The sequence below is a fragment of the Sarcophilus harrisii genome, chromosome 6 (genome assembly GCF_902635505.1).
Source record: "Sarcophilus harrisii chromosome 6, mSarHar1.11, whole genome shotgun sequence".
In the NCBI taxonomy this organism is placed as follows: domain Eukaryota; kingdom Metazoa; phylum Chordata; class Mammalia; order Dasyuromorphia; family Dasyuridae; genus Sarcophilus; species Sarcophilus harrisii.
In genome coordinates this window covers 241,660,894-241,683,551 of record NC_045431.1, presented here as the reverse complement: position 1 = coordinate 241,683,551, position 22,658 = coordinate 241,660,894, and the positions used below count along the sequence as shown (strand labels likewise).

General features: G+C 56.9%; 1 protein-coding gene across 1 annotated transcript; it reads left to right on the top strand.

Annotated features, from left to right (window-relative positions):
* Positions 1–11,244: 11,244 nt before the first annotated feature.
* Positions 11,245–22,509, top strand: SCYL1 (SCY1 like pseudokinase 1). Its single transcript, XM_031943639.1, has 18 exons — positions 11,245–11,497; positions 11,821–11,961; positions 12,331–12,453; positions 12,539–12,765; positions 13,023–13,113; positions 13,276–13,431; positions 16,899–17,057; positions 17,163–17,270; positions 18,025–18,138; positions 18,861–19,016; positions 19,109–19,297; positions 19,850–19,925; positions 20,034–20,204; positions 20,529–20,716; positions 21,447–21,506; positions 21,594–21,806; positions 22,023–22,104; positions 22,247–22,509. The coding sequence occupies exons 1-18, from the start codon at positions 11,378–11,380 to the stop codon at positions 22,507–22,509; spliced, it is 2,637 nt and encodes an 878-aa protein (XP_031799499.1). The 5' UTR covers positions 11,245–11,377.
* The last annotated feature ends 149 nt before the right edge of the window (positions 22,510–22,658 follow it).

Below are 22,658 nucleotides of genomic sequence, written 5' to 3'. Positions count from 1 at the left end.
TCTTAAGATTCTTTGAAAAGAGAGGTGAAAAATGAATCATTTGAAACTTAAAAAACAATCAACAGATGTTTTTTTCAAATCACAAACTCAAGTAAACGTCACTCACTCCATGGAAATAAAAGACCATGACTTTTTTTTCAGTTGTACGAAACATTTCCATGTGAGTCATGTTCTAAAAGAAAAACCAGAACTCTCCAAGAATAATAAAGAAAGTAAACAATATTCCGCTTTAATCGACATTCAGATTCCATCAGTTCTTTTTCTGGAGGTTAAGAGCATTTTTCATCATGAATCCTTTGGAATCATCTTGGATCAGCATTGCTCAGAATAGCTAAACCATTCCCAGTTGATCATCCTCTGGTATGGCTCTTATTGCGTACAATGTTCTTCTAACTCTGCTCACTTCATTCACCTCAAATGTTCCTGTTAGTCTCCCCAGGTTTTTTTGAAAGAATCTTGCTTGGACCAGGAGATCATTATGTACTTCAACAACAATCCTATATGATGATCAATTCTGATAGACGTGGCCCTCTTCGACAATGAGGTAATGAACTGAACCAGCTACACCCAGCGAAAGAACTCTGGGAGATGACTAAGAACCACTACATAGAATTCCCAATCCCTCTATTTTTGTCCACCTGCATTTTGGATTTCCTTCACAGGCTAATTGTGCACTATTTCAGAGTCCGATTCTTTTTGTGCAGCAAAAAAACGGTTTGAACATGTATACTTATTTTGTATTTAATTTATACTATAATATAGTTAACATGTATTGATCATCCTGACATCTGGGGGAGGGGTGGGGGGAAGGAGGGGGAAAATTGGAACAAAAGGTTTGGCAATTGTCAATGCTGAAAAATTACCCATACATATAACTTGTAAATGAAAAGCTATTAAAAACGAAAAAAAAATTCTTATTAAAAAAAAGCATCCTGCTCATCATTTCTTACAGCATAATATTTCATCACAATCATATTTCTGAATTGATGGGTATCCCTTCAACTTCCAATTCTTTGCCACCACAAAAAGAGTTGTTATTAATATTTTTCTACATGTAGGTCCTCTCACCTTTTTTTAATGGTCTCTTTGGGATGCAGACCTAGTAGTGATACTATGGGGTTAAAAAGTACACACTTCTATAGTTTTGTGCATGATTAGATCATTCACAACTCACCTAATAAGCATTTATGTTTCAATTTTTCCACATCTCTTCCAATATTGGTTACTTTCCTTTTCTCTTTCTGGTAGATGTAAGGTGGTACTCAAAGTTCTTTGAATCAATAGTGTTCTAATCAATAATGATTTAGAACATTTGATATAGATAATTTGATTTCCTCTTCTGAAAACTGCCTGTTCATATCCTTTGACTGTTTATCATATTATTAGTCATTTTATATGTCGTCCCCCAATTGATTTGATATTTGATAATATATTTGATAAATGAGGCCTTTATCAGAGAAATTTGCTGTAAAATTGGTTTCCTCGTTCCCTCCTTTCCTTCTAATGTGGGCTGCATTTATTTTATTTGTGTAAAACCTTTTCAATTTCATGTAATCAAAGTTATCCATTTTATATCCTACGATGCTCTCTCTCTCTCTCTTGTTTGGTCACACAGTCTTCCCTTATCCATGAATCTGGCAAATAAAATATTCCACACTCCCCTAACTTGTTTATGATATCACCCATTATGTACCCATTTTGACCTTATCTCTGCATATGGCGTGAGATGGTTTTCTTTTGTCTTAATATAAAATATAAAAACACACCCTTTTATTGTCAGGACGTCAGAGGCCATCTGTTCCAGTCCCATTGTTTTACCACAGAGGGAAACAGACTTTAAATTACACTCCTCACTGACTTGATTTATTGCTTTGGTTTAAGAGACCAACCCTGTGGACACCAAAGGTTTGCTGAATTCTATGGGGATTGGAATACTGACCAATCAGCCTCCGGGGGGAGGGGAGGGGAACACATGTAGTCTGGGACCTTCCTCAGGGCCTTCAATACCAGTGGCTCCTGCTTGGTGCCTGGGAGGAGGGCTGGGGAGCTGGGGATGGGCCAGGAGGCCTGGTGAGTCGGCTGTGAGGACAAGGGAAGTTCTTTGCTGGGAAATAGGAAATTCCACCCTCTCTTTTGGCCAGGGGAAGAGGAATTCCTCCTCCTTCTTCCTCCTTCCTCCTCCTTCCTCCTGGCAATGATGGCAGCCAAATGTAGCAACAGCAAGATGGGTTTGCCCGAAGCTCGAGTTCAGTTGGCTTGGCTGAGTCTGGCTCCCTGGTCTGTGTTTCTCTTCCAGTCTGGGGGCCTGACATTAATCTCCAGATGGAAACGTCCTGCCCTGGTGATAAATCAGAGCTGGTGGTTTCTGGGTGTTGCCAGGAAGCAGGAGGTGATTCTTGGGGCTCTTCCAAGGAGGAAAGGGCAGCACCGGAAGGAGGCCGAGCCGTGCCCTGGTCTGCCAGGAGCTTGCAGCTTGAGTTGAGCCAGACGGGGCAGGGACAGGGGGGGAGTGAAACACCCGCTCTGCCATCCTGCCGACGTCTTCGGTTTTTTAGCGTGAGTTGGAATCTTCCGAGTTTTAAGCATTCTAAAATTGTAGTTTATGTATTGAATTTCCATTGTTATATATTTATCATAATAAATTATAAATTATAATTATACAATACAATAAAATAGATGACTTATTGTAATGTTATAAATTATAGACTTAATTCTTATGTAATGGAGGAAATAAAAAACTGCCTTCTACTTGCAGTCCACTCCTTTGCACACGAATATCTGATCCAGGAGAGACCCAGCCACCCCCCTCAGCCTGCTGCAGTGGCTGCTGGGAGTCTGCCTCCCTCGGGTCTTTCCCCACTCCAGTCCAGAAAAGGATTTTCCTAAAACACGAGTCTGACGGTGCGGTTCCCAGTGGCTCCCTATGGCCTCCAGGATCAAATGCTTGGCCTTCAAAGCCCTTCCTAGCCTGGCCCTCTCCGACCTGCCCAGGCTCCCATCACCTTCCTTACACTTGCCGTGTGTCCCCAACCTCCTGCTGTTCTGTGAAGAAGACTCTGCACCTCCCAGCTCTCCCTGACTGCTTCCAGGCCTGGAAAGGTCTCCGTTCTCTGCTCCCCCTTATCCCCGGCTCTCTTAAGTTCCAGCAAAAATCTTTCTTCCAGGAAGGCTGTTCCAACCTCTCTCTTCATTCTAGTGCCTGATACACAGTAGGTGCTTAATAAATGGTTAGGGATTCTAGAGATCATAGAAATGGAGTTTGCTGACTCAGAAAGTGAAGTCAAAGCTGTGTTTAATTGGGAGCCTTACCCAGTTTTCCCCAGTCCATCTTCCATTGGTGGGAATCCGAACAGAGCCCAACCTTTACTCTGGGCTTTTGCGAGATCCGCAGGTGTGTGGTTGGTTTGGGGCCTTTGTCCCCCTCGCCCTTCTGGAGGTGGGAGGGCAGAAAGGCGAAGGGGGCCTGAGATGTCAGGAAGTAGCTGTCCCCTCAGAGGGGGCCCCGTCTGTCTCCTTTCCTTTTTTGACCTGTTTAGTCCACAACTCTCCGCTCCCGGCCACTTCTGGGTCATCCCCGGGCACCTCGTTAGAATCTTGCCCAGAGCTCGCTCAATCCAGGCTTTTGGGGTCCTCAGCCACCCGGCCCCGGTCATTGAGACCCTTCCTTGTAAGACGGGGGGCAACAAAAACATGCGGCTCCTCTGGAAGTTTCAGGGGATTTTCTCAGAAATTTCAGGGGCCGTTGTGCCCATTAGAAGCCATTTCCTCCTCCAACCAAGAAAGGAACCGGTGTAGACCTAATGGTGGCAATAATAATTCCCATTATCCATAGCCTGAGGGAGGGGGAGAGTCAGCAGGAAAGTTGGGAAGTCACCCAGGGCCAGGCCGGTTGGCATGGGGGCGCCCCAAGGCTGCTGCGGCTCCTGGGAAGGCTTGGCAGGAGCCAAAATGTGGCTACTTGGGATCTGATTCAATGTTAGATGTAAAAGAGGGACCGGGGGCAGCTGCGGGGTGCAGTGGTTAGAGCATCAGCCCCGGAGTCAGGAGGACCTGAGTTCAAATCTGATCTCAAACACTTAACACTTTCTGTGTTCCCCTGGACAAGTCACTTAACCCCTATTGTTTCAGGGGAAAAAAAAACACATAAAAGGGGATTGCAGGATAGCAGTTGGGGGAGACACAGCCATGCTCGACTCTTCATGAAGACATTAGGGGTTTGGGTTTTTTTTTTAATGGTTTAACTCCTTTTGAAATTGTCGCTGAATGGGGTGATGGGGGCTGACGAACAAACCAGCTGTTTAGGGGTTTTCTTGGCAGATACTGAAATGTTTTGGTCTTTCCTCATGTTACAGGGGAGGAAACTGAGTCAAAGGGTCGAGCTATCCCAGGCCACACAAGTCTGCTCTCGGGAGGACGCCTTTTCCCAACTCCAGGCCTGGAGCGCTAACCACTGTGTGCCAGCCCTCTCATTGCACCCACTCACTGTTCCCCATCCATTCCCGGGTTGACAGCCCTTGCTTCCTTCCTTGCAGGGTTGGTTGATTTGCCTGTTTTGTTTCTGCTCTCACAGAGTCCGGCCTTTGCCTCCCTTTGCACCAGTGGAAGGGACCCAAGTCAAAGAATGGGCAGTTTCGGATCTCTAAATGCTCGCTCCCATTGACCGCCCCACTGTGGCAGCCCTCCGGCTCAGGGGGCCTAAATCTGGGGTCACCTTTGCCAAATTGTGGGGTGTCGGGTGAGTCCCTCGGTTGTTCCCCTCTCCGTTGCTCTGGTACCCGGTCCTTCTCCACCTCTACCTCTGGACGCCAAAACGCCCATTGGCGCTCCTCCACCAGTGCCGGCCACCCCCCCATCTCACCATCCCCACAGCTTCTGATTCTGTGATTCGAACTCAGGACTGTTCCCTGATCACAGCAGCCTCCCTCCTCTCCTGAATCTACCTTCTATCCTCTGTCCTGTCTGTGAGTCCCTCGGCTTCCCTCCCAACCTCCATGGCCCTGCCCCCACCCCTCAATCCATCTCCATCTACTCCATCCGTACTCCTGACTGTTCTCCGGCTCCTCCCGATGAGGAAGGCTCCAGAACTTACCTCTGAACCGGTCCCTCCTCCTCCTCCTCCTCCCTTAGACAGGCCTGGAGGGAGGGCCCGGCTTTAACTTTGGACATTTGTTTGGCTTGCTGGGCTTGTTTAGGGAGGATTCAGAAGTCACATGACTATCAAGAGTGAATTGTGGCCATTTTTTCTTTTAAAAAATTTTTATCTTCAGTTATTATACGCAATTATTATATATATAATTATATATTATATTATTAGATATATAATATACCCATTATAGAGGTGAAGAAAGGCAAATCCATTTCCACATTAGCTGTGCTGCTCTGCATATCCTGACATGTTTCCGATTGCCAGTGCTAGTTGGATTCATCATTTAAAAGTGTTTTTTAGGAAAGGAAAAAAGTGAATTATTGTATCTAGTTAATGGGAGCGAGTCCTGTCTGAGGGAAGCCCTTGGGATGGGATCTAAGGGGATGATGGATGATGGGAGCGGGTACTGTCTGAGGGAGGGAAATCCTTGGGAGGGGTCTGGGGGCAATGATGGGAGGGATGATGGGAGCGGGTACCGTCTGAGGGAAGCCCTTGGGATGGGTTCTGAGGGGATGATGGAAGGGATTATGGGAGTGGGTGCTGTCTGAGGGAAGGAAGTCCTTGGGAGGGGTCTGGAGGAATGATGGGAGCAGGTACTATCTGAGGGAAGCCTTTGGGAAGGGTCTGGGGGGATGATGGGAGTGGGTGCTGTCTGAGGGAGGGAAGCCCTTGGGAGGGGTCTGGGGGATGATATCTGTAATAACATGGGCTATAACACCACATTATATCTCTCGACTTCTGCTGACCCCAGGGCCAGAGTCATCACCAAGAGCAGGCTGGGAGCAGCAGGAAGGGTGAGAAAGGAAGGGTGGGGCTTTCCTCAGGAGGGATGAATGTGAACACTGGGGAGCTTACCTCCCGGGGCCTGAGCCCTGAACGCACGGTGGCGGCAGGGAGAGGGCAGCACCCAGCGGGCAGCGGCACAGAAGGCCTGCGTGATGATGGGTTCTCTAGCCACGGTCCTGCGGGGACTCCCACCTGGAAAAATTGGGTAGAGACCAGACCTGCGTGTTTGGAGAGATACAGAGAATGCAAGGCCTGGAGAAACAGACCCAAGTAGGAAGACCCTCTTGCCCTCAAAGGGCCTCCATGCCAGCCAGATGACTGGCTGGACACCAGATGAAAGGGAGGTGAAAACAGGGGGCCGGGGACCCAGGAGTAGGGGGAGGTACGGGCGGGGCCAGGTCTGAAGGAAGCACAGCTGGCCCTGGCACTTCCTCAAATAGAGCTTTGCTGGGTTTTCTTCCTTGCTCTCTCAGTGGGTCCCAATGACGTCACCACGTGGGGGTCAAGGTTCAGTGTGTGATTGTGGCTGGTCAGAACAACATGACTCGAAGGCTCCACCACGTCCCCGTGGACATCTGGGGATCTTGTGTTTCTCTGAGTTTTGCTTTGGGGCGGCCCCTTCTCCACTGGACGCTCCCGGGCCGGTGTCTCGCCTTGATGGATGCCAAAGTTCTCCCAAGAGTATACTTGTTTCGCTTCTCCTGCCCTTAGTGATGGCACCCGTTGCATGAGAGTTCTCCATAAAATAGTCTTTTAGGCAAATGTTGGTTGGACATTGGAACAACCCGGGGAGTCTGGCTCCCCGCTGCACATCTCAGCCTGAGAAAGGGCCCGGTGTCTGGTACCTCCTGTTGCCGGGGGATCTTCAGCATCTTCCTGAGACAATTCACATGGAAGTGACTGAGGTTCCTGGCGCAGTGCGGGCAGGATGTCCAGCTTTTACAATCAGGTCAGCAGAGCGGCTCTGGAGCCTTCGGTTTGGGGATGAGTCTAATTTCTTCTTCCTCCCACTTTCCTTCAGAGCCTCCCAAACGAGCGTGCTCCGGCAGCATGTGGATCAACCTCACGATCGTGTGGCCCACCTGGAAGTGCACCGCCGAGGCAAGGGGATCTGTCCCCAGCATTTAACGTTTCTGCTTTGCCAAAAGCGACGGTTTCTCTACGGAGCGCCGCTGGCCGGGGCAGAACCCCTGTTTTCTTGGTGTTCATTGTCGGGTCCAAATGAGCCCGGGCAGCAGAGAGCCGGGCCACACTCTGCTGAATTCCAGCTTCAGAGGCTGCGTCGAGCCCCGATCACGGAAGTCCTGCACCGTCACCCCCTCCGCTGTCGGTGTCTAGGCCCGTCACCTTGTTAAGTCAAATAACCCACTTCAGGGGGGGCGGCGTCTGCCCTCATCAGGATGTCTGGCGATCTTGCCCAAAGCATCCTGTGGGAGCGAGCGCCCAGCCTTGGTGACTGGGAAAGCGCGAGGGGTTGCCCACTGAGCGGAACCTGGAAGGCGCCCAAAGGGGAAGAGTGTGGATGAAAGCTCTCGGTAGGAACTTTATGGGTCCGGGCGAACCTTCGGCATCGGTCATCCCCGGTGGTCACCGAGCAGAGTCCTTAGGTTTTCCACAGTCGTTTCCCCTTAGTTTGGCTCATGGGGGTAAGCGGGCTATCTCAAGGCTCACAACTGCAGGCCCGGAGAGCATCTGACATCTGGCACCTTTGCTGTTCTTTGTCCTTTAGATCAGAAGAGAACCAGTGTCATCATGGGTGAGGAATTGCCTGCTGTGAACTAGATTGCACAAAGTCATCAGCCTGACGCTCTCTTCCAGAGTTATTTTTGTTTTTTTTCTGAGGCAATTGGATTTAGGTGACTTGCCCAAGGTCACACAGCCAGATAATATTAAGATTTGAACTCGGCTCTTCCTGATGTCAGGAGCCAGCTGCCCCTCTTCCAGAGTTACTGAAGTCCAGTGGCAAGAAAGAAGTCAGGATGGCAGCAATGGCCCGGGAGGCGGCCGATAGCCTCGGCGCCTCCCATGTCTGAGCAAACTCAAAGGCCCCTTTGGAGAGTGTCAGAGAAGTGGCTGCCCCCGGTCGTGACCTCTGGGGAGAAGGGAACAGAGTCCAGGACAGCCAGGGCCGAGCGATCCCTTCCGTTCTCTGACGGCATCGGGCCGGAACTGGGTGTCTACCCTGCTTCGGCTGCTCTGGTCACAACTGAAGACCCCTCCCCCAATTAGCCCTTCCTTTTGCTTCACCAGCTTAGCCCCGGCCCAAGAAACATTAGTCACAGCCAGGGAATAGGAAGCAAATCAGGTGATCCAAGCAAAATGGCCAAAGTGAGGTTTGCCCTGTGACCCCTCAGAGGGGAGCCTTGTCTCTTAGTAGCCACTTGGCGCATTTCTCCCACTCTGAATAACGGCTAGCAATTATATGGGACCTACTATGTGTGGGGCACTATCTGAGTATTTTCCATATATTATCTCATTTGATACTGAAGAAACTGAGGCAGATAAGAGGGTGAGAAGAACAGGGTGATAAGTGTCTGAGTCTGGTTTTGAACGCTGGTCCTCCCAACTTCAGCCCTAGTGCTCCAACCACTGGGATGCTGCCTCCATGACTAGTGCCAGTCCCCGTGCCTTAATTCCATTAGTCCTTTAGCATCCATTATCACTTTTTTCCCTTTTTATATCGAAGCTTTATTTATTTGTTTATTTATTGTCAGAAATACATTTTATGAAATCAGATAAACATATAGAAGACAACATATGTTTAAAAGGTTAAATAAAAAGTAAGTAAAATATATAAGAAAACGAACATATATAACAAAATGTAAATAAAAAAGAAAGCAAATTATTGTTTGCTCTTCTCATCTCTTTCTTGCTTCCTCCTAAGGCCACTCTTAACTCAAATGGATTAACTCAAATGATGCTTATTGAAGCTTTTTATTTTCGTTCTTTTTTTTTTGCTGAGGCAATTGGGGTTAAGTGACTTGCCCAGGGTCACAAAGCCAGAAAGAGTTAAGTGTCTGAGGCCAGATTTGAACTCAGGTCTTCCTGAAATCAGGGGTGGTGCTCTATCCACTGCACTATGTAGCTGCCCCAAAACTTTTCATTTTCAAAACACATGGGTGGATAAATTTTCAACTTAGATCCTTGCAATACCTTGTGTTCTAATTTCCCCTCCTTCTCCCCACCCCTTCCCTGGATTAGCATCAATTATAAAAGGATATTCACCCCACAGGCAGGGAGAGGGCTCAGACACACCCAGAGACACACAGGTACCAGCAGACATGCATCCACAACAAATGCTTCCCCTTCCCATGTGGTTGGCAGAGCGGACCCAGTCACAGGCTATCCAGGCCCAGACCTCCAGTTGTACACCCTCCAGATGCTTCAGCGCAGGCTTTCCAGAGGGGCTCCAAATGAGGTGCTCCCCATAGAGGCCGTGCTCCTCGTAGAGACCATGCTCCCCGTAGGGGTGGTGCTCCCCATAGGGACCCAATTCCTGCTCCAAGGGTCGACAGGTTTCCCTGGACCACAGATTAGCCAGGTGTCAATGGGAAGTCTTTGGTGGGAAGTAAGGGGGAGAAGGGAAACAAGGTTGAAGGAGATCATAACAACGGACAGGGACATAAAAGCTGTGGCAACAGCCACACTTGCCCAGAAGTGGTGAGAAACCGCGCCTCCCCCTCTGATGAAGAAGTGGGGGCCCACAGGTTTAGGCTGTTACATACACCGAGCGATTTCCCTGCTCCTTCTGTGATCTTTGTGACAAGGGAGGCCTGGATGGATCAGGAGGGAGGGGGATGTATTTGGGAACGACCGTGGGGGACCCGAGAGCTTTCCAAGCGTCCGAAGGAAGAAGCGTCCTGCACGAGGAGAGAGGCTCGCCACAGCCTCCATCTGTCCGGCTTGGGCCCAAAGCTTAGACTTTCTGGCCTGCGGATGGTCCTCCGCCCCTGAGACGTCTGCCCTTGGACAGCCCAGCCTCTCACCGGCTGCCCCTTCCAGGCCCCGTCCCTGCAGGCTTCAGACAAAGGCTTGGTGAGCACTCATCAGGGAGCACCAGTTGGAGCCGGACTTTCTGTGGGAGGAATCTTCCGCTATGGCTCCGTGCCAAGGTCCCCGGGGCTGCTGCGGAGGCCATTCTGGGCCAAGCCAATGCGGAGTCGGCGCTGGGCTCACCATGGGTCATAGAGTGGGCTCTGGCGTTAGGAAGACCCGAGTCTGCATGCCCCCGGCTGACTCTTCCCGCCCCCTTGGGGTTTTCTGGGCAGAAACGCTGCAGGGGTTGCCCATTTCCTTCTGCAGCCATTTTACAGATAGGGAAACTGAGGCAGGCAGGGTCACAGAACTCGTCAGTGTCTGAGACCAGATTTGAACTCGGCACTTCCGGACCCGATCTCACCCAGTCAAGATGATGGTGGCCCCCAAGGTCCTTCCCTGATGAGTCCGGTGGCCCCTCCTTTCCCCCTCCTGCGGTCCTGCTAGGGGCCTGTGAGCGGGACCTCCCAGTTCTCCACCTCACAGGGCCCCGCCGAGGTCCGGCGCCCCCGGGGCTCCACTTGTGTGTCTCTGAGCGCCCCCCCTCCCCCCCATCTGGTCAGTCTGCCCCCCCATCCCTCCCCCCTCATCCTTCCAGGCCCCCTCAGCCTTGGAGCGCCCCCCCTCCTGGAGGGGATGAGGACGCCATCTGGTGGCCTCCTGGGCAGCCCTCTCAGGTCTTAGCTGGGGAAACTGAGGCCGAGGGGGTGTTGCTTGCCTCCGAGGGCTTACAGCAGGATTCGAACCCAGGTCCTCTGACCTGGAAGGGACGACTTCCCTTCTGAGCCTCCATTTCCTCAGATGTAAACGGGACAAAGACCAAGGCCCTGCCCCGGGGTCCTGTGGGTGCGCCAAGCCTCGGGCTCTCAGAGGACTAGCATTTATTAAGCGCCCACCACATGCACGCCTCGCCCCGGGGATTAAGCTCTTTGCCAACGTCAGCGGCTATTGGGCAGCTCCCTTCCGCTTCCTCTGCTTCTCTTCCTCCGCTCCCGCCTCTTCCTCCCCATCTTGCTCCTCCTCCTCCTCCCTCTGGCCCTTGGGAGGCCCCGCCCCCGAGGCCCCGCCCCCGCGCTGTGGGAAGGCGGAGCCAGGGCCACCTCGCTAGGCGGAGGAGCGAGAGAAGGAGGGAGGGTAAGAGACGGGGGTGGGGCCCGAAGAGCGGCGGGCTCCGGGAGGCGGGGCCTGAGGTGGCGGCCCCCCCCATGGAGGGGGAACTGGGGGGAGGGGGGTGGCGGTGGAGGCGGCTCTCGGAGGCGGGGCGTCATTGGCGGAGCCGCGAGAGGCGGGACCTTAGGCTGGGCGGGGCCTCGAGGGGGCGGAGCCGGGCCCGGGCAGAGCCGGAGCCGGAGCCGGAGCCGGAGCCGAGCGGAGCCGGGGCCTGAAGCCGGGGCCGGGGCCGGGCGGAAGATGTGGTTCTTCGCCCGGGACCCGATCCGAGACTTCCCGTACGAGCTGAGCCCGGAGCCCCCCGAGGGCGGCGGCGCGCCGGGGCCGGGGCTGTGGGCGCTGCACCGCGGCAAGAAGAAGGTGACGGGGCCGGAGCGGGAGCCGGCTGAGCAGGCCGCGGGGGCCGGAGTCCGGGCGGCCGGAGCCGGCCCCGCCCCCGGCCCACCCCCGGCCCGCCCGGCCTGACGTGGCCCCCGCGGCCCGGGGCGGCCCGGGGCGGGGGAGGGCCCTGGAGCGGGGGAACTCGCCCCCCCCCCCCCCCCCCCCCCCCGCTGACGTTGGCAAAGCGCATGGTCCTCGGGGCGAGGCGTGCATGTGGTGGGCGCATAACCCGCCCCCCCGCGTGGGAGGCGGGCCGGGGACCCCCGCGCTCGGAGCCCCCCCCACCAACCGCTTCCCCGCAGGCCACGGGAAATGCCGTGTCCGTGTTCGTGTACGAGGCCAAGCCCGGGGACGAGGAGCAGACGCTGGTGGCCAAGGCAGCCTTCAAGCGGCTCAAGACCCTGCGGCACCCCAACATCCTGGCCTACCTGGACGGGCTGGAGGTGGGCGCGCGGCCCCCCAGCCCCCCTCCGCCTTTCAGGCCCCCCCTTCCCTCAGTGTCCCTGCGCCGCCGCCAGGAGCATAAGGACCTAGCGCTCCTCCAGCTTCAGCCTCCTCATCTACAGATGGGGAAACTGAGGCACCCCGTTCAAGGGCACAGCCGTGGGGCCAGAGCAGGTCCCCTTTCCCCCGGCCTCCTCCTCCCCCTCGGGTCTCCACAGGCCTGGCTCAGGCCCCGGCCCAGCTCCTCTCCCTCCCTTCCTCCCCTTGGCCCTGACCCCTGAGCTTCCCCACCTCGCCTGCCTTCTCCCTTTACCCCCGGGGCGCCTTCCTGGGCCCATCCTGACCTTCGCTGCCGGCCCTTCTCCCAGACGGACAAATGCCTCCACGTGGTGACGGAGCCTGTGACCCCCCTGGGGACGTACCTGAAGCTGAAAGCAGACGCGGGGGGCCTGAGTGAGCTGGAGATCTCGTGGGGACTGCATCAGATTGTGGTGAGATGCCCGGCGCCCCCGGGGGAGGGGAGGGCGGGGCTGCCGCCCCCCGGAGCTGTGCCCCCAGCCTGTCCTCCCCCCGCAGAAAGCCCTGAGCTTCCTGGTCAACGACTGCAGCCTCATTCACAACAATGTGTGTACGGCCGCCGTCTTCGTGGACCGAGCTGGGGAGTGGAAGCTGGGGGGCCTCGATTACATGTACTCGGCCCAGGGGGACAACGGGGAGCCCCCCCGCAAGGGCATCCCCGACCTGGAGCGCTACGATCCTCCTGAAATGACAGAAAACAGCAGCAAAAGCGTGGGGGAGAAATGGTGAGCGCGGAATGGGCAGGGGGTCCAGCCCCTCCGGGAACGGGGCCCAGGCGTGCTGGCGGATGAGGAGCGAGAGATGGGAGGGTGCCCCAACCCCCCTTCCTTGCTCTTCCTGGTGCCCCGACCCCCCTTCCTTGCTCTTCCTGGTCTCGCGCTGTGCCACGGCCAAATAGAAATCCAGGGATGAGGGTGGGGGGGCAGGAGCTCCGGTGCTTCCCGGTCCAGCAGGGTCTGAATCCTGTCTTTGGGCCGCCTAGGTCAGCTGACATGTGGAGACTGGGCTGTCTAATCTGGGAGGTGTTCAACGGCCCCCTGGCCCGGGCCTCCTCCCTGCGCTCCCTGGGGAAGGTGAGTCTCTGGGATCCCCCCCCCCCCAAGATGCCTGGTTTCTGGGCTCTGCCTTTCTCCCGCAGCCACGGGCCCCTCTCCCTGCCCTCCTGCCGCCCACCTGGTTCGGGTCCTCATCTTCCCCGGCCCGCTTGGGCCCCCTCACGCCTGCCCTTCTTCCAGATTCCCAAGTCTCTGGTTCCTCATTACTGCGAGTTGGTGGGGGCCAATCCCAGGGTGCGCCCCAACCCGTCCCGCTTCCTGCAGAACTGCCGGGCTGCCGGCGGCTTCATGTGCAACAGCTTTGTGGAGACCAACCTCTTCCTTGAGGAAATCCAGGTGAGCTCGGGCCCTGAGAGCGAGGGTTCCACCGGACGCACACATGTTCACACGCACACATGTATGTGCACACCCACACCATGCACATGCACTCACAGGATCCCCTCACATCTCCCGGCGGGTGACCTGGTGTCCCAGTGCGGACGCTGCTCGGGGACAGACCGGCCTGTGTGGCCTGGCCCGGCTGCGGTGAAGCAGGACCCAGCTTAGTCGTTCGTGATCAGCAGGCTGAGACACAGCTGACCCGGTCGTCCCAGACCCGGCACAAAGCAGGAGCCGTCTCACTTAGGGGAACAGAATTAAGACTAAGATGGTGGGAAGAGGGGGATGGGGGAAGAAGCCCCACCTCAGGCCTGCTTTTTAAAACTAACGAGAGCCTGGAAAGCGGCCTGAAGAGCAGCCCCGGTGAGCCCAGGTCCATCACCGTGACCGCCCTGGGTCGGGACAAGAGCAGAGGGGAATGGCTGACCCCCCTGGGCAGGGGGTGGTGGTGCCGCGCAGTGTGGCCAACGCCTCCGGAGGCGCCTGGTCAGCTTTGCCGGTTTCGTTTGTGACTCCGGGGGCCTTTGGTGTGGGCTATGGTGAAAAACGACGGGCGCCGGGGCTTATGGAGAGCCTCCATTTTGGAAAACGGACGGAAATGTCTCTTCCACACAGGGACAGCTTGACAAGGCCCCTCTTGGGACCCTCAGAGTCTCTTATGGGGTTGTAGCTGGGTTAGAAATGAAATAGAAAAGGCTCCTCCACGATCACCGGCACCTTGACGGCCCTTTGTCATCAGGCGGGCCACCTGGAAAGGGGACTGACCCGGGAGTCAGGAGACCTGGACTCCTACCCCAGCCCAACGGCCCCAGTCTTCTAATTCTATTTTCTCAGACCCGCAGGGCCTTGCTTTTATGGACTGATCAGAGCCCTGGGCTGGAAGGTAGAAAGACCCGAGTTCAAATCCATTCTCATTGTGGGAGAGGACATATACTCACACTGACACAAAGTGATACATAAACACTGATAGAGGAAATATCCAGTGGGAACTTAATGGCTTGTTGGCTCAGTTTCCCCAACTGTAAAATGAGGATAATAATAGCATCTACGCAGGGTTGTTAGGAGATCGAGTGGAATGATAGTGGTAAAGTGCTTAATGGCACACAGTAGGTGCTATATAAATGTTGATTCCCTCCCCTCTTCCATCTGTACTCCATGCCCATCCTTACAGAAGTGACCTTATTCACTAAGGGAAAGGGTCAGGGCTGTGTGATGGAGAATACTGGGGAGGTGGTCCCTAGCGTGCCAAGTGGTAGCAGATGAGAGCGGGGAGAGAACTGGGAGCTCCCCTGGCCCAGCTCTTTCACTTGACAGATAAGGAAACCGAGGCCCACAGAGGGAAATGATTACTCCCACATGCTACCAGGCTAGGGTTTGAGTGTAGATTCTTTCGCCCCCAACATAGCAGCCTTCCCACTGCCCGGGCTCTGGTTTGAGGACGCCCCGGACGGCCAGACCCAGCGAGTAGTACTGAACAGTTCCATGGCACTTTGGGAGGAGGCCTGGAGTCGGGTGTCCCTGGCTACGCCCTATGAGGTTTAACCTTTCGTTAGTCTTGGATAAAAGCTGAGAGGACATACACTCGCACTGACACAAAGCTGAAAAAGTTGGCTGTTCCAGGATGATGGGCTCCACAAAAAGAGAATTTTTAAAAGTTGTATAGATTGCTTTTGTTTTTGATGCTGCTAACCTTTCTTTTTTTTTCTGAGGCAATTGAGGTTAAGTGACTTGCCCAGGGTCATACAGCTAGGATGTTCTCAATACTCAGCATTCCCTCCCCCAGATCCTTCCTTATAACAAAGAAAAACCATTAAGCAAAAGCAGCTGCTCGCCACCGCCACCCATGCGGTCCCCACCTCCAGCTCCTGGAGGAGCAGAAGGTCTTGGGAACCAGCTTAATTTCCTCTGTGGTCAGTGACTTCTTCTTCCTCGGCTTCCTTCATCCAGATTTTTCCGGGTTGCTTTGAACTTTGTGTATTCCTCTTTTCTTGTAGTACCATAATGTTGTGTCACATTCACACCGCGTGATTTGTGCCCCTGGCCTCCAGTGGTAGGTAGAGGCAGATTAAAGCACCGAAAATGGGATCTGGAAGGCTTGAGTTCAAAAGTGACCTAAGATGCCTCATGGCTTTGTGACCCCTGCCTCAGTTTCTTGATCTGTAAAATGGAGGTTATAATAGTACCTCCCTCCCAAGGGGATCGTGAGGATTCGTGAGATACTTGGTCATGCAGATCTTAAAGCGATACATATCGCTGGATATTTAAGAGGAAATATCCAGTGTGGAAACTCTTCCTCCAGTGTCACCCTAGGACACGATGGTCTTCCAAGGCTTGTCACTTGGAAGAAGGATTAGTATCAGTCAGTAATTGCAGGGATTCCTAGACCTGTCTGGAGTCTTGAGAGGGTAAATGACTCATTCAAGGTGGTCCAGCCCCTTTGTGCCAGAGAGGGGACTCGAATCCTGCCTTTCTTCCAACTCTAAGGCCGTCTCTCTGCCCTTCTGTGTCTGTTTTCCAAAACACTGGCCGTTTTCGGCTTGAATTATCCTCGCCAATTTAACGTCCGTATAAAGTTTTTGTACGTTATCGTTTTGCATTTTGTTTTTAATTTATTAGTAATTTGGAACTTTTTTCTCATGGTTGTTGATGGTTTCGTTTCTTCCTTTGAAAGAGGGAATGGAACAAGCATTAAGTGTATGCTAAAAGTGTTGCAAATATCTCGTTTGATCCTCCCAGAAACCTTAGCCTGTAGGTACCATTATTCCCACTTTACTTTGAAGAAACTGAGGCAAATGGGTAAAGTGACTCAGCTCTAAATGTTTGAGGCTTGATTTGAACTCGAATCGCACTCAAAGCATTTCCCAGCTGCCCGACGGCACGAGTCAGAGGAGGAGGCTGGGGAATGGCCTCCAGGCACGGGGCAGCTTGGAGGCCAGGACCGGGGAGGTGACAGACCCCCGTGCCTTCTGTCCTGGGTAGCTCTCGGCTGGGATGTTGTTTGCTTGTAGGGCTGCGTTTTAGGAAAAAGATGATGGAGCCGCCTGTGGGGCCTTGGGAAGATGAAGGGAAGCACTGAGGAGACTTCTGGGGGGTAGGGGGGAAAGCCTTGGAAGGCTTGTTACCTGGGAGAAGGATTAGGTTTGTCCCACTTGACTCTAAGTGCAGCGTGGGAAGCAACGAGTGGACGTGGGAGAGAGATGGATTCATGGGGAACGGCCAAAAAGCCACAACCGTGGGCGAGCCGTCCGAGCTGTGGCCCAGCGGGCCGGCCTGCGTTGGAGGGCGCTTCGGAGCCAGACGGCCATTGTCGGGGATGCCACGGCGGGAGTTCTCACTTGAACCGGGCTGGCCGATCCCTGCGTCCCCGGGCTCCGAGGCTCCGGGATCTTTCTCACCTCTGTCCCCTGCCCCTGGTTCTCTCCTAGATCAAAGAACCTGCCGAGAAGCAGAAGTTCTTCCAGGAACTCAGCAAAAATCTGGACTCCTTCCCCGAGGATTTCTGCCGCCACAAGATCTTGCCCCAGCTGCTGACGGCCTTTGAATATGGCAGCGCCGGAGCCGTCATCCTCACCCCCCTCTTCAAGGTGAGCCGAGCTCAGGGGGACCGGGAGGAGAAGAGGTGCCCGTGGGCACCGAGGTCCCAGGCTGATTTCGGTGCAGGCCCAGGTTGAGCCTCCGGCCTCTTGCAGGTTGGGAAGTTCCTCAACGCCGAGGAATACCAGCAGAAGATCATCCCTGTTGTCGTAAAGATGTTCTCCTCCACAGACCGCGCCATGCGAATCCGCTTGCTGCAGCAGGTAGCCTGCCCCCCATCCCAGGCTGGGCTCCAGGGGCCTTGGGGGCAGGGCTTGGCTGGAGATGGGCCCTAGAGGAGAACCCTGGACTTGGACTTGGGGAGGCAGAGTCCAGCAGCCCCAGAGGGACTTGGGACGACCCTCACTGGCTGGCCTTTCCCCTTCGGGAGGATGCTGCCCCTGCTTTCCAAGGTCCCTTGGAGCTTCCCCCGGGTGTGAGCCTGGGGAGGGTACCTCAAACAACCCAGGGCCTTGGCAGGGCTTCCCAGGGTGACGTCCGGGGTTCCTGCTTGAGCCCAGGATCAGGAGTGTTGCCTGCTGGTCGTTGTTGTTTGGGGACTGATTGGGGAAACTGAGGCAAAGGAGGCCGAAGGAGGGAACAAACGAAAAACATTAAGTGTTTTCTATTTGTCAAGCGGCCTGCTGGAATAATAGGGGAAATGCAAAATTACGTCCTGATAAAGGGACCAAGTCCAGAGAGGAGAGGGCGGTGGCGGGTGGCTGGTGGGCCCGGGGAGGGGAGGATAGTGGGTGGCTCGTGGGGCTTGTGGAAGGGAGGGCGGTGGGTCACTGGTGGGGCCGGGGAGGGGAAGACAGCCGGTGGATGCCTGGCGGGCCTTGGGAGCAGAGGGCAGTGGGTGGCTGGTGGGGGGTCCGGGGAGATCCTGCCTTGCTCTGGGAGCATTTTGGTGGCTTTCCCTTGGTGGCTCTCCTGCCACGGGCCTCACGCTGGTCCCTCTCCCGCCCCGTGGCCCAGATGGAGCAATTCATCCAGTACCTCAACGAGCCAACGGTCAACACCCAGATCTTCCCCCACGTTGTACACGGCTTCCTGGATACCAACCCCGCCATCCGTGAGCAGACTGTCAAGGTGGATTGGGGAGGGGCCGAACACGGCTCCGTGGGGCGGGGGCTGGGGGGTACCCTTGTCAGCCCAGGGGCCAGCAAGCCCAAGCCGATGGCCCCACCTTGCTCTCGCTCCGGGGCTCTGGACAAAGCCTCTCGAGCCTCAGCTTCTCCTCCTGGACTAAGGAGGGCTGGGACTCTGGGATGGTCTTAGTCCCGCTCCTCTCCTTGCCGTGGGATCTCCTTGGGAGGGGGCCATAGCTGGAAACGACACTGTTGACCTGGAGCAGGGGCAGGGGGAGCTGGCCCAAATCCCTCAGGGGGACAGGAGTCGGGGAGGGGGGGGGGTTGCCTGCCTCCGGTGGGACTGGACAGAGGCCTTCCTGGGTCTGGCCGCTGCCTCCGCCATCACCGGTTATCTGTGCCCAGAGAAGCCATGAATGGGAGCGCCCGAGCTGGGCCCCTCCTCGCTGAGGTTGGCGCCCCAGGCTCCAGGTTCGGATCTCTCTCCCTCACTCACTGCCCCCAACACGGACCCTTGCGGGCCTTGCTGAGAGGAGCCCCTTTGCGTCCTCAGGCCCCCGATCCTCCCCCTCCCAGGCCACCTGCAGAGGGGTCCTTCAGGGGCCCTCCCTGGGTTTTGGGGGTTGCCCGAGTCTGGTTTCTCGGGGCTCTGGGGCCCGCCCGGGCCTCCAGGCCCTTGCAGAGACTCTGAGCCCGGCCCGGCCCCGGCCCCTCTCCCCCCAGTCCATGCTGCTCCTGGCCCCCAAGCTGAACGAGCAGAACCTCAACGTGGAGCTGATGAAGCACTTCGCCAGGCTCCAGGCCAAGGACGACCAGGGCCCCATCCGCTGCAACACCACCGTGTGCCTGGGCAAGATCGGCCCCTACCTCAGCGCCAGCGTGAGTCGCGCCCCGGCCCATGTCCCACCCCCCCACCCCCTCCCGGGGCTCCTCCGGCCCGGGCCCCGCCCTGAGTGCGTCTCCTCCCCCAGACCAGGCACCGCGTCCTGACGTCGGCTTTCAGCCGGGCCACCAGGGACCCCTTTGCCCCGTCCCGGGCGGCCGGAGTCCTGGGCTTCGCCGCCACCCACAACCTCTACTCCATGAACGACTGCGCCCTCAAGATCCTGCCCGTGCTGTGCACCCTGACCGTGGACCCTGAGAAAACTGTGCGTGACCAGGTGAGGGCCTGGCCAACCAGGACTTGGCTGGACCAGACACAAGCTGCCCAGCTGACCCGCAGCTTCGACCCCTCCCCAGCTCCCTGATTTCTCAGTGACTTCTCCGTTAGATCGCGGGCCCCTCTCCTGCCCCCATGCTCCCCCCCTGCAGGTTCAGGTGATCCGCTCTCCGGCCCTCTCCTGTTGCCTCTTCCTGGACTGTTCTGGGCCACATTTATCACTCTTGGAGCCCAAATACCGCCCAGAGTTTAGTATCGGAGATCCGGAGCTGGAAGAGAGGGACCTTAAAGGGATCTAATCCTCCCGTTACAGATGGGAAACTGAAACCCAGAGGTCAAAGGGCCTTATCTGAGATGATTGGGTCATGGCTGTGGAGCTGGAAGGGACCCACGGCCCCTTTTCTCCCCGGGCAGGAGCCTCCGGCCCACGCTGATGGGTCCCCCCTCCCAAAGTTCCTGGTGTCCCGTGGACTGCCCGGTGGGCTCTCCCTGCCCCCACTGCTCCCGGCAGCCCCTCCCTTGGGGCCTCGTCTTCCACCTCTCCTTCCCACAGGCTTTCAAGGCCATCCGAAGCTTCCTGACCAAACTCGAGTCTGTGTCTGAAGACCCAGCCCAGCTGGAGGAGATGGGTGAGCCGGTGTAGACGCCCCTCTCGGCCCAGTCCTTCCCCATACTGTCACCCCTCACCCCCCTCGCCCCCCACCCCAGGGACCTTACCCCGGCCCCTCTCCTTCCAGAGAAGGACGTGCACCGAGCCTCCAGTCCCCGGCCAGGGGCCACCGCGGCGAGCTGGGCTGGCTGGGCAGTGACGGGCGTCTCCTCCCTCACCTCCAAGTTGATCCGAGCCAACCCCGTCCCCACCGAAAGCGCCCCGGCCAGCGACGCTCCCCTCAAGCCGCCCCCAGAAGGTAAGGCTGTCCCTGAGGGTTCGGACCCCAACCGGGGGCTTCCCTCTCTGGGCCTCGTAGGCTGGGGCTGGACAGGGTGGCCGCTGAGGGTCCTTCCAGCCCTGGACTCCGGGAGGAGCCCCCGCCCCCTCCCTCACATTCGCTTCACTTCCTGTGGAACTTCCAAGGCCCATCTCCTCTGGGAGGGCTCGGGGCTCTCCGTGGGTCCCCTCCCTGGCCCCCCGGCCGCAGCAGGCCCCGTGCCCTCCCCCGCCATTGTGGGCACGAGCTAAGCCGGGTTCTCCAAGGCCGCTGACCTGACGTACCCCTTTTCCTTTCCCCCAGTCCCAGCCCCAGCCCCAGCCCCAGCCCCAGCCCCAGCTGCTGCCCCTGCCCAGGGCCCTTCGGTGACCTCAGGTCGGTGGAACACGAGAGGGGCGGCGGGGGAGGACGAGGAGGAAGAGGCAGCGGCAGCCGAGGAAGGGGAGGGCTCCGCCGAGCGGTGGGATGACGAAGACTGGGGCAGCCTGGAGGTAAGCGGCCCCCGCGCCTTGGCCCTCTGGACTCTGGGCTTCCTGCCCCTCCTTGGCCCCCTTTCTCAGGCTCCCCCTCTGCCCCTATCCTCGAGGCGGGGGCCGGGCCCCTCGGGGTGCTGAGCGTCCCCACCCCCATAGAAGCCAGCAGAAGGCAGCGGGGCTGGGGGACTGGCTGCTGAGTGGGGAGCCCCCACCTTTCTGTCTCTGACCCCATTGTACCTCCCTCTTTCCCCTCCAGCCTTAGGCACCCACTTCGGCCATAGTAATGGGCACAGGGCAGGACTGAGGCCTTCAGGTGGGCAGGGATTGGAGAGTGGGGCCTTAGCTCTCTGCCTCAACTTTATTATCTGTAAAATGGGGGTCAAAAGGGCACCTCCTCCTAAGGTGGTTCCAAGGAGCTGATATTTGTAAAGTGCTATGTTGGGCCCACCTGCAGGAGGCTCACGCGCGCCGGGCCGGGCCCCCTTTGGGGCATCTTCTGGGGGAGGGTCTGTCCATGTGTCCATTGGCGGCAAGCCCTTCTCCTTTCTTCCCGGGCCTCTTTCCCACATCGTTCAGGGGTGCTAGGGCAGCATCGGCCACTCCCCCCAACCGGGGAGCCTCACGGAGAGTTTAGGGGGGTCCAGGGGAGAACACGCAGCTGGGGGGCTGCTCGGTGCCAGAGTGGGGGACAGGCCTTCCGCCCCTTGCCCCTCCTCGGGCTCACCCCCTGCCCCTTCCTCTACAGCAAGGAGAGGCTCAGCAGGAGGCTTGGAGCACCAGTAATAGGGAGCAGCAGGCCAGGAGGGTGAGGCCCTGGGACCAGGCGGTGGACAAAGGGCCCGGCAGTGCGGCCCCTGGACTCCCCCAACCCCTCCAACTCCCTCCCCCGCAGGCCAGCAGCCCCTCTCAGAAGTCCCCCGAGTCCGACTGGAGCAGCTGGGAGGCCGAGGGCTCCTGGGACCAGGACTGGCAGGAGTCGAAGCCCCACAAACTGCCGCCCGAAGGCACCAAGTTGGCCAGTGAGTACAACTGGGGAGGGGCGGAGAGCAGCGAGAAGGCAGACCCCTTTTCAGCCCTGGCACCTCGCCTAGCTGCCAACGCTCAGGTAACGTCCGTGCTGCCCAAGCTGGGGGGGAGTGGGGAGCCTGCCTGGGGGAGGGTGGCAGAGGGGGTGCTGGGGGGGCCTGCCCAGCAGGGCTGGGATTTGAGGAACTGTTGAGAGCCAGAGCCGGGTCACTGGGATCCTGGGAGGAAGGGGGGTGGCGTGAAAGTCAGGTCTCCAAGCCAGCGCCTGCCTGACTTATTTCCCTTTTCTTTGCAGCGAAATCCAGACTCCTGGAGCACGGAAGCCTCGGGGGACTGGGGGACCGAGGAGAGCTGGGGGACCCTGGAGGCAGAGAGCAGTAGGTCCCCTGGGTTTCCTCTCTAGCCCTTGCCCGGCGCTGCTTCCTCAGAGCAGAGGCTTTGAAGGCACAGCCCCCTCCCTCCCCTTTGGTGCCCCCTTTCCCAGCACTAACCACTTCCCCCTCCTGTCACATCTTCCAGGACAGGCCAAGGCCGAACTTGCTCGAAAGAAGAGAGAAGAGAGGAAGAAGGAGATGGAGGCCAAGCGAGCCGAGAGGAAGGCGGCCAAGGGGCCCATGAAGCTGGGGCGCGGAGCTGGACAGCCCAGGGAGGCCGGGCTCCCAGGCTCGAGGGCGGAGGATGCCCGCCCCCGCAGCCTCTCCGTTTTTTTGGCAAAGCCGGCCCAGCCCGAGGCCCTTTCCCCCATTCATAAACAGGCGGGAAACATTTTTTCTGTCCTGTGAGTCGGGCCTGGAGTGTTGGATCATGGGCTGGGCTGCCTCGTGGGGGGGGGGGGGGGGGGGGGGGTGCTGAGGGGCTGAGCTGCCTCCTTTGGGGGGGGGCCGGAAGCCTCAGGACGCCTCCTGTGTGAATCCCCCAAAGGGCTGGTTGC

What these genes read in the sequence shown, in the direction of transcription:
- SCYL1 (XM_031943639.1), top strand. Translation starts at nt 11,378, where the DNA reads ATGTGGTTCTTCGCCCGGGACCCGATCCGAGACTTCCCGTACGAGCTG. An exon ending in TCCTCACCCCCCTCTTCAAG is followed by an intron (nt 17,058 to 17,162) that starts GTGAGCCGAGCT and finishes GGCCTCTTGCAG; the next exon opens with GTTGGGAAGTTCCTCAACGC. An exon ending in GGGAGCAGCAGGCCAGGAGG is followed by an intron (nt 21,507 to 21,593) that starts GTGAGGCCCTGG and finishes CCTCCCCCGCAG; the next exon opens with GCCAGCAGCCCCTCTCAGAA.